General features: G+C 33.6%; 1 protein-coding gene across 1 annotated transcript; it reads left to right on the top strand.

Moving 5' to 3' along the window:
• Positions 1–1,052: 1,052 nt before the first annotated feature.
• On the top strand, positions 1,053–2,695 carry LOC149530920 (L-type lectin-domain containing receptor kinase IX.1-like). The gene is made up of 4 exons (XM_089808270.1): positions 1,053–1,238; positions 1,310–1,810; positions 2,000–2,302; positions 2,405–2,695. The coding sequence occupies exons 1-4, from the start codon at positions 1,053–1,055 to the stop codon at positions 2,693–2,695; spliced, it is 1,281 nt and encodes a 426-aa protein (XP_089664396.1).
• The last annotated feature ends 6,920 nt before the right edge of the window (positions 2,696–9,615 follow it).

Below are 9,615 nucleotides of genomic sequence, written 5' to 3'. Positions count from 1 at the left end.
ACAAACAAATGGCCCTTAATGTAATAGACTATGTCATTCTCTTATTTTTGGCATATATGCTTGTGCAAAAGGTTGAATTTGGATATGCCATAATTTTGTTTTTGGAGCATATTGAAGCTTTAATTTGTAGAAAATAATATAATAAGTCTATATAAGAATTAGAAAAATATCGAAAAAATCTTAGTTTACTAATTAGACAAGATTAAATGAATGGATTTAATAGGTAGAAATTTAGAAATATGTATAAACAAACTAGCTTAAACGCTGCGACATCAAAAGTGGCATAAGCGGTGGGGAGAACAGCTGTGTTTGCAATCTTGTAAACTTAACTGTTTGTTGCAATGTAGTAAGACAATCTACTGAACATCGCATACAGTACATGCAAATTATATAAAAATCTTAACGACACTAAGGATTAACGAATAAATGAAATTTAAATTGACGAGTGTACATTTTGAGGGAGCTATGAAAGCGTAGAAATTAGGAAAAACAGCACAAGCAGATGATAAAGATGGGGAAACTTGGGAAAGACCAGCCCAAAGAAATAAGGAGACGCAACGAAATCCTAGGGACTTGAGATAATTTGTTAATAAAACCATGTTAGTCATAGGAAATGATGGAGCAGGCCATATAGTATCCAAAGGCCCGTGACACGTTGATTATGAAACAAAGTTGTTATATCATCTATGAAATACATGTCATGATATGGCAGAAGTCCTTTCATTCTTCTTCATCATCTTCTTATTTGGTACTCTACAATTGGGAGTAGATGGAGAGAGTGGATTTAACTACAGTAACACCTTCCTCACTGACATATTGCTGCATGGAAACGCTATACCTGCTTCCTTTGGGAACATCTCATACATTTCTCTAACGCCATGGTCCTTTAATTCCCCAGAAGACTAGGCGTGGGCGAGTTATAACAAAGCAGTTCCCTTGTGGATTAACTCTACCTCCTCTCGTGCTCTCGCCAATTTCTCTAGTCTACCACTTTTGCCTTCAATATCTCTCCAAATGTCGCCAAGAAATCAGAGGGTGCACTCACTTTTTTCATGGCACCGTTTGACATGAAGCCACCTGGAAATGGCGGGGGACAATGGCTTGGCCTCTTCAACCAGACATTTGATAGAAAAATTTCCAATCAAATTGTGGTTGTGGAGTTTGACACGTTGATGAATTTTCCATTCGATATGGACGACAACTATGTAGGAATCGACATCAATAGCTTTGTTTCAAAGGCAAATGTATCAATGAGCCCTGATTGTCTCAAGGACGGTGAGAAGTGGAGAGCGTGGATGGACTATGACAGAGCAGCCAAGATGTTCCGGGGATGGGAAAACCCACAACACCGATCTTGTCGTATGACATTTACCTCAGTCGGTTTCTTCCTCTGAAGGTCAAGATTGGTTTCTCCGCTTCTAGGGAGTCCTCTGGCGGTTCAACGGAGTCTCACAACGTCTGGGATTGGAACTTCTGTTTCCAATATTCATGGGAAATTGAAACTGATCAATTTGAACATTCATATAAGCTCCAGAGAAATGAGAAAAGGAATGTTATTCTGCTGATTTTCATAGTGGCAGTGTGTACAACAATGACGTGTTTGGTAAATCTGATCTTAACCCGTTGGCGGCGTGGCAGCACCAATTATAACTTGAAAAGCATAGAGTTGGACAAACACTTCCCTCAAGGCCCACAAAAGTTCTCCTACTTTGCCCTCCGCGCTGCAACGAACAACTTCAGTGACGATCAAATGCTTGGGAAAGGGGGAGTGTATAGAGGCATCTTGTCTTTCTCAAAGGAGATAGTGGCAGTGAAGAGAATATCGCAAGCCTCCAAACAAGGAGAAGAGGAGTATATCTAAGAAGTGAGTATAATCTCCAAGCTGAGGCACCGGAACCTTGTGCAGCTCTACGGATGCTGTCATGAAAAGGGCCAACTCCTTCTTGTCTACGAATATCTAGCGAATGGAAGCCTGGACAGATATTTATTTGGTGATTAGGGGAAGGGTGATTTGAATTGGAAGAAGAGGTACAGCATCACATGTGAAATAGCCTCTGCTCTTCTCTATCTCCACAAAGATTGGGACCAGTGCGTACTCCACAGAGATATAAAGGAAAGCAATATAATGTTGGACGGCCATTTGAATAGAAAGCTTGGAGATTTCAGACTGGCGAGAATGATTGAATGCGAGCGTGGAGCGTCTGACACGACAATGGTGGTAGGGACATGTGGGTATGTTGCACCTGAGTGTTTCATTACGAGGAAGGCAAGCTTGGAATCGGATGTGTTCAGTTTTGGGGCAGTGTGTCTGGAAATAGCGTGAGGGAGAAAGGCTATATAAGACCGGAGTCTCGATGATCATAATCGGAGACTAGTCGAGTGGGTTTGGGACTTGTATTGAAAGGGGATGATTTGGGACGCCGCAGATGTAAAGCTTGGTGGAGATTACAACGGGGAGGAGATGGAAATGGTATTGATAGTGGGGTTGTCCTATTCTCATCCGAATCCAAAAGCCAGATTGAAAGTAAGAAAGGTGATCGATATCCTCATTATGAAATCTCCACTCCCTCCTCTTCCTCACAGTTATCCAGAACTAGTGTACACCACTACTCATAGTCCTGTCTATGCTTTACCGTCCATGTCTGATGGGAAATTTTGTATTGCAGAAAACATCTGGAATATTAAGAGTGCTTAAATAATAACCCATTTAATGATCATGCTTATGATAGATTGGCAAAATATGCAATTTAGGTCAGTTACTGTTTCTTCTTCTATAAATATGCCATAGTATGCCATAGTCAGTGAGCAACATTCTTTTGTTTTGTTTTGAATCACTCAGAAAGCTATAAGTCTAATTGAATAGCTATATCATTTATTCAATCACTCAAAAAAAATCATTCACACACTCACCATATTAGTCATTGTACACAAAGTTATCTATTCTTATACATTATCTTCTTGCATTATTATTAAATTTACTACAATTTTTTCATATATCACAGTACTCATCATTCACACACTCCCATATTAATCGTTGTATACAAAGTTCTCTATTTTTATACACTATCTTCTTGAATTATTATTTATTTACTATTATTTTTTCATAAATCATAATACTATGTTGTGGGATTAAAATTTTGAATAAGTTCATAAATATATCATAGTAATGTATTTGGTTCATAATTTATTCATAAGGTACAATATTTGGTGAAGGTCTTGCACATGGGATTGCAAATAAAGTGGGTTTAACCATGGAGGAAACCATGTAGTTAAGTGCATTCGAACTAGAGTAGTACTCGAAGGGAGATTCCCAAAGAAGTCTCACAAATTGCATAGTTGAAGAATAAAGCAATGACATGATTTGACTTGATGTGAAAAATATATCCTATTTATCATTTGAATATGTTAGTCAATATATCATAACATATAAATTATAAAGTAAAATCATTTAAATCTAATGAAATTAATCAAACAAAAATTATAGGAAGAGACCATCTCAAATTAAATTTTGTTGAATATTAATATATTAATAGAAATGTTACATATTTATAGTGATACATATATTTTAATAATTAAAATTATTGTAATTTCTAAGATCAATGTTTTAGAAGTGTATGACATGCTTGTGGCTCTTCTTATTATAGGCGATGGTTTAGAATTGGGCAGCACACCTAAACATATTACTCTGACTCTATTCATGATTGTGGTTGGATATTCCCCTACGCTTGGTTAAAAGATGACTAAACCTTCTTTATAGACCTCTCGTTCTCATTTCTCACATAACACTCTAAGGAATGTCTTTTCTATAATCCTAAACACTTCCTAGACATATCTTCTTTGTTCCTTGACTACTTCTATACTTTTTTCAACTAATAAGTGGTCAAACTTTCTTTAAAAAAAAAAAAAAGGTTTGATTTGCATATTTTCCAATTTCTAGTTGATTCTTGTTAACCTACATAAGTAGATTTTATCTCACATGACTCATATGGTCAAGAGCAACATGAAGATTTGGGCGGACTTAACTAGAAAACTCAAATTTGGTATGATAGCTTAAGTGGTAATTGTGGTTTCATTCATTTTGATAGCTAGAGTACTTGTGTCTGTTCCTCTTGAAATAACAATTGTCATTAACATTGAATTTCATTAGTCACTATTAACATTGAGTTTTAGTCTTTTCCCACAAGAGTCTTCTAACCTAACACAAAAATCATCATAACACAGAGAAAAAAGCCATAGCAAGACATATGTTATTACATTGACATACATAGTTATCCATCATTTGTGCAAAATGAAAATTAATGTAACTTCCCAATGGAGTAAAATGAAAAAGTGTGGTGGTGTTTGTTCAAGTTTGTCTAGTTTGCGATAATGTTTGTCAAAGTTTTTTGAGTCATAGGAAATATTAATTTTTTTTTTTAAGTAGTTACTACAAATGATTTGACATTGTTTATAAATATTTAATAATTTTTAAAAATATTTAATTTTTTTATTATTAAGAACTATTTTTATTTTATTTTAATATGTTACAATTTTTATTTTTGAATGTCATTTCTATTTTTATCTTTTAAGTTTACTATTATTTTATTTTATTTTATCTTTATATTTTTATATTTTCCATTAATTAATTTTATTTTGAAATCTTTATGATAATTAAATATATTAATATTTTAAGCTCTTTCATTGTTAGTTATTTTCATATTTATTTGACTTTAATATTTTTAAAAATTTGTAACAATATTAAACAATATATCAAAATTTATAATTAACTAATCTAATAAATATTAAAATATATTACTATTAGGTTAGCAAATCAATTTAATTTATGTGAAAAAATTAGACAACTATTTAAAATTGAAATATAGACACATCATTATAATTTTCTTAAAATAAAAATTATTATCAAACTTTATTTTTTTAAAGTAATAAATTATCAACATTATCAACATTTTGTTTTCTACTGATTTGATTTCTCAAGATCCCTATTATCAACATGAGCAAGTGCAAACCTTGCAAGATGATGCTACTATTATTGAAGGTCAAGACAATTTCAAGATTCAACCCTTATCAATTTTACAAACTCCATCCAAAGTGGTTTCCAATATAAAAACTCCTAAGTCTAGAGGTAGGCCAAAGGGTTCTAAGACTAAGACTGAAATTATTGCTGGTATCCAAACAACATTGGATAGTAGTTTTATTGTTTCTAAAAGATCGACAAGGAGAACACGATGTTCTTCTTGTCCACAATGAAAATCAACTTATGGAATGTCAGGGGTATCAATGCCTCTGACAAAAGGCATAGAATTAAACAAGTGGTTGATTCTATGCAAGCAGATATTATTTTGCTTCAGGAAACCAGGTTATCTCAAGATAATTTTGACAAAATAGCAACAAAATGGAAAAAATGGAAATCTTTTCATGCTCATGGAATAAGAGCTTCTGGGGGTCTTGCTACACTTTGGAATCCTCTCACAATTAATGCACAGCTCAACTAGGAAGATAATAATTGGCAGATGCTACATATATCTTCATTTGACATATCATTTATTTTGATTAATGTCTATGGACCTTCTTCATCTTAGGATAAAGCATGTTTGTGGGAAACTATCACTCATTCTATTCAGATTCAAGAACTACAACAAGTAGTTATAGGAGGTGATTTTAATGCTTTATTAACTTAGGTAGAGAAAATAGGAGGTATCATTCCTCCTCCGAAAACTCTACAAGATTTTAATTGTTTTGTGGATAATAATAATCTCATGGATATTCACCCAAGGAATGGATCTTTTACGTGGACAAATAGAAGAGCTGGATTTGCACATATTGTTGCTCATCTTGATAGATTTCTTTTATCACTTGACTAGAAATTGAGTTGCTCAGATATTTCTTCAGATATTCTCTCATCACCATGATCTAATCATTTCCCTATATCTTTAACTGTCAATTACAAAGACAAAAGCAGTGAAAGTCAATTCCATTCATCCTTCAAATTTGAAATTATGTGGCTTTGTCATCCAAAATTTTTGAAGAATGTTTAGCATTGGTGGAATGAGGCTCCTCATGTAGATGCATTTAAAATGCATTAGTTTGCTATGAAGTTGAAATATGTCAAGTCTCAAATCAGAATTTGGAATCAACATGTATTTAAAAATGTGTTTTCTCAAAAATTAGCAGTCAAACTACAACTAGAAGATGTATATAATCATATCATTCAAAATGGTATGAATGAAGATACATATGCTTCTCAAAAGAATCTTCAGTGAGATTGGGATGAGTTATGTGCTAGAGAGGAAACTTATTGGAGACAAAAGTCTAGAGAGCTATGGCTTCAAGATGGAGATAGAAATACAATTTTTTTTCATGTTTTAGCTAAACAAAAGAGAGTTAACAATTCAATATTTTAGATCAAGGATGCTATTTTAGGTGATCTTATTACTAGTGAAAATCTTATTCAGAATGAAGGGGTGAAGTTTTTTAAGAATCTCCTTGCACCTAATAGCATGCCTTCTCCTTCTAACTCACAAATGAATGGACTTCTTGATTCAATTCCAAATATGATATCATCTAAAGATAATGACATGTTGATGGCACCTTTCACTAGTCAAGAAATTTGCTAGGTCATTTTTTCTTTTCCTCCAAATAAAGCCCCAAGCTTAGATGGTTTCACTGCTATGTTTTATCAAAGTTGCTGGGATATCATTGGATGGAATTTAGAGGCAGTCGTTGAAGAATCAAGAAGGTGCAAAACCATGATTAAATATTTTAATACCACAAATATACCAATTATTCTAAAGATCAAGGATCCTCAAATATTTGTAGATTTTAGGCCAATTTCACTATGTAATATGTCATACAAGATTATAACTAAAGCCATATATTTTTGAATGCAACATCTTATTCATCACATTATTTCTCCTGAACAAGGTGGATTTTTTCCAGGAAGCGAAACTATGGAAGGGGCTATAGTGGCGCATGAGGTTCTACATTCTGTAAATTCAAATCATTCCTCAAATTTTGTAATAAAACTTGATATGATGAAAGCTTATGATAGGGTTTGTTGGAAATTTTTGCTACAAGTTCTTTCCAAAATGGGTTTTTCAAAGAATTGGTGCAAATGGATTAAGGCATGTATTTTGGGTGCTTAGTTTTCATTATTAATAAATGGTAAACTGGCAGGTTTCTTCTCTTTTACTTAAGGGATTAGGCAAGGAGACCCCCTATCCCCAATTCTTTTCATCATTATGACTGAAGGCTTTAGTAGGACCATTTCACATCAACATAAGCTCAGTAATTGGCATGGTGCACTTATTTTGGGTACAAATATTGCTATAACACATTCTCTATTTGCAGATGATACACTTTTATTTGGATTGTCAAATGTTCAGGAAGCTAGGCATATTCTTCATGTTCTCAGTCTATATTCAGCAGTGTTAGGTCAAGCCATTAATGCTCAGAAATAAAAAATCTATTTTTTTAACACAAACAAAGTGATTTCTGTTAAAATTAAACAAATATTGGGTTTTTCAAAAGATTTCTTACCTTTTATTTATTTGGGCATCCCTTTCTTTATGGGTTAAAATAAATCTTTGTACCGGGACTCTGTCATTCAATGTATTCAGAGTAGAATCACTGCTTGGAAAGTCAAATGTTTATCCTTAGCTAGGAAAGTCTTGCTAATTAAATTAGTATTAGCTGCAATTCCAAATTACTTTTTTGATGTTCTTAAAGCTTCCCCCAAAATTCTAGTTCAAATTTAGAAAATTATTAAGGGCTTGTTATGGATAGGTAATATGGATGATTCTCGTAAGATCCCACTTATTTCATTACAAGACATGTCACAGATTCCAGCAGTAGGAGGGGCAGGTGTGCATGACCTTACTAAAAGAAATGAAGCATTTGGTGGGAAATTGGTTTGGAAAATGTACATTAAACCTCAATCCACTTGGTGCAAAATTATGCAACAAAAGTATCCTGATAATAATGATCCTTCTAGAATTCTCTCTATTTTGGATCCTCCTAAAGGTTTAGTTATATGGGATTTCATGATAGCTTCTCATAATATTGTGGTTAATTATGTTTCTTGGGAAGTTAATGATGGTACTAAAGTTAACTTTTGGAGAGATTCTTGGAATGGTCAAATTCCACTTTCCAATAATTTGATTTCTTTGAATATTATTGAAGTGTTAGAACTACACTGGGGTACTCAACTTTATCAGTATGTGGCATATGTTTGTGAACTTTTAGGGAAAGTGTTTTGGAAGGATCCAATGGTTTTACCACTTTCATCTCAAGCAATTAGACAATTCAAAGATATTTTGTCTTCCAGGCAAGCCTTCTTTTCTGGATCTCAAGATAGGATTTTATGGGCTCTAGCTAAGGATGGCAATTATTCAGTAAGAGAGGGTTATAAAATTTTGAATCAAAATGTTTCTCATAAAATTACCTGTAGGGTATTTTCATTTTGTTGGAATCATATTGTAATTCCAAAGGCAAGTTGTTTCACTTGGCTTGCACTAAAACATAGGATTTTGACTAGTGACAAATTGACTAGATTGCACGTTGCCTCCTCTCTTAACTATGTTTTTGTGATGGGTGTGAAGAATCAGTGGATCATCTTTTTGTCTCATGCTCATTTTCTTATCAATGCTAGATTTTTGTCTTGAATAAGCTGCACTATTGTACTCCTCTCCAAAATAATTTGTGGGATCTTTTTCAAGCTCGGTCAGTCCTTTATCCCAAATCATTATTTGCAAACCTTTGGAAATGTATCCCAGCATTTGTTGTTTGGGCTATTTGATTGGAACGTAACAAACACATTTTTAAAAAAGAGAGTCATACCTTAGAAATTGTTTTTGAGGGAATTGAAAGATCTATCTCAGAGGTGACAAATTCAAGTTTGAAAAAGACAATTTAATCCTCTTGTTACTTCTTGGGACTCTCAAATTATTCAAAGATGAAAATTTTTATTCATTCGAAATGGTTGGAAAATTGGTAATTCTTCCACTTCTTCATTATCTAGTAAGAAAATGGGATGGAGGCCACCAGATTAGGGATATTGGAAATTGAATTTTGATGGCACATCAAGAGGTAATCCTGGCCCTTCTGGTTTTGGTGCATGTATCAAAAATTTAGATGTAGATGTTGTGGCAATTATAGTATCCCCTTTGCCTATTAATACAAATAACATGGCAGAGGCACAATCTCTATTAGCTGGTCTTATTTTAGCAAAACAAGGTAATTTTTGGTTGCTACATATTGAAGGGGACTCCTCTGTCATTATTAATGCCTGTATTCATAGGACTATCTTCTCTTGGAAGTTAAAATAGATTCTTATTCAAATTTGGAGGCTTCTAGATGAGTGCATTGATGTTTGTATTTCACACACCTATAGGGAAGGAAACCAAGTTGTGGATTTTCTTTTGAATTTGGGTTTTGATGGGTTGTTGGTTTCATCACTTCACCCTTTATCCACAATTGAGAAACATGTTGCCTTCAAAAAATTAATTTAGGAAGATAAGTTTGTTGGATCGTGCTCACGTATACCAGTTTGAAGGAAGGTGATATTTAGTTCTAGATATACTGATGGGTGGTACTTGATACACCCTTTGTAATTATTTG

Source organism: Cupressus sempervirens, chromosome 11 (assembly GCF_028749045.1).
Source record: "Cupressus sempervirens isolate cs-2001-9-10 chromosome 11, ASM2874904v1, whole genome shotgun sequence".
Classification (NCBI taxonomy): Eukaryota; Viridiplantae; Streptophyta; class Pinopsida; order Cupressales; family Cupressaceae; genus Cupressus; species Cupressus sempervirens.
The sequence above is the reverse complement of the archived record's forward strand: the minus strand, read 5'-3'. Positions and strand labels throughout refer to the sequence as shown.

Coding starts and splice junctions, on each gene's coding strand:
- LOC149530920 (XM_089808270.1), top strand. CDS start 1,053: ATGGCACCGTTTGACATGAAGCCACCTGGAAATGGCGGGGGACAATGG. Junction 1,811..1,999: donor TCTCAAAGGAGATAGTGGCA/GTGAAGAGAATA, acceptor TTTGGTGATTAG/GGGAAGGGTGATTTGAATTG. Junction 2,303..2,404: donor ATGTGTTCAGTTTTGGGGCA/GTGTGTCTGGAA, acceptor TTGTATTGAAAG/GGGATGATTTGGGACGCCGC.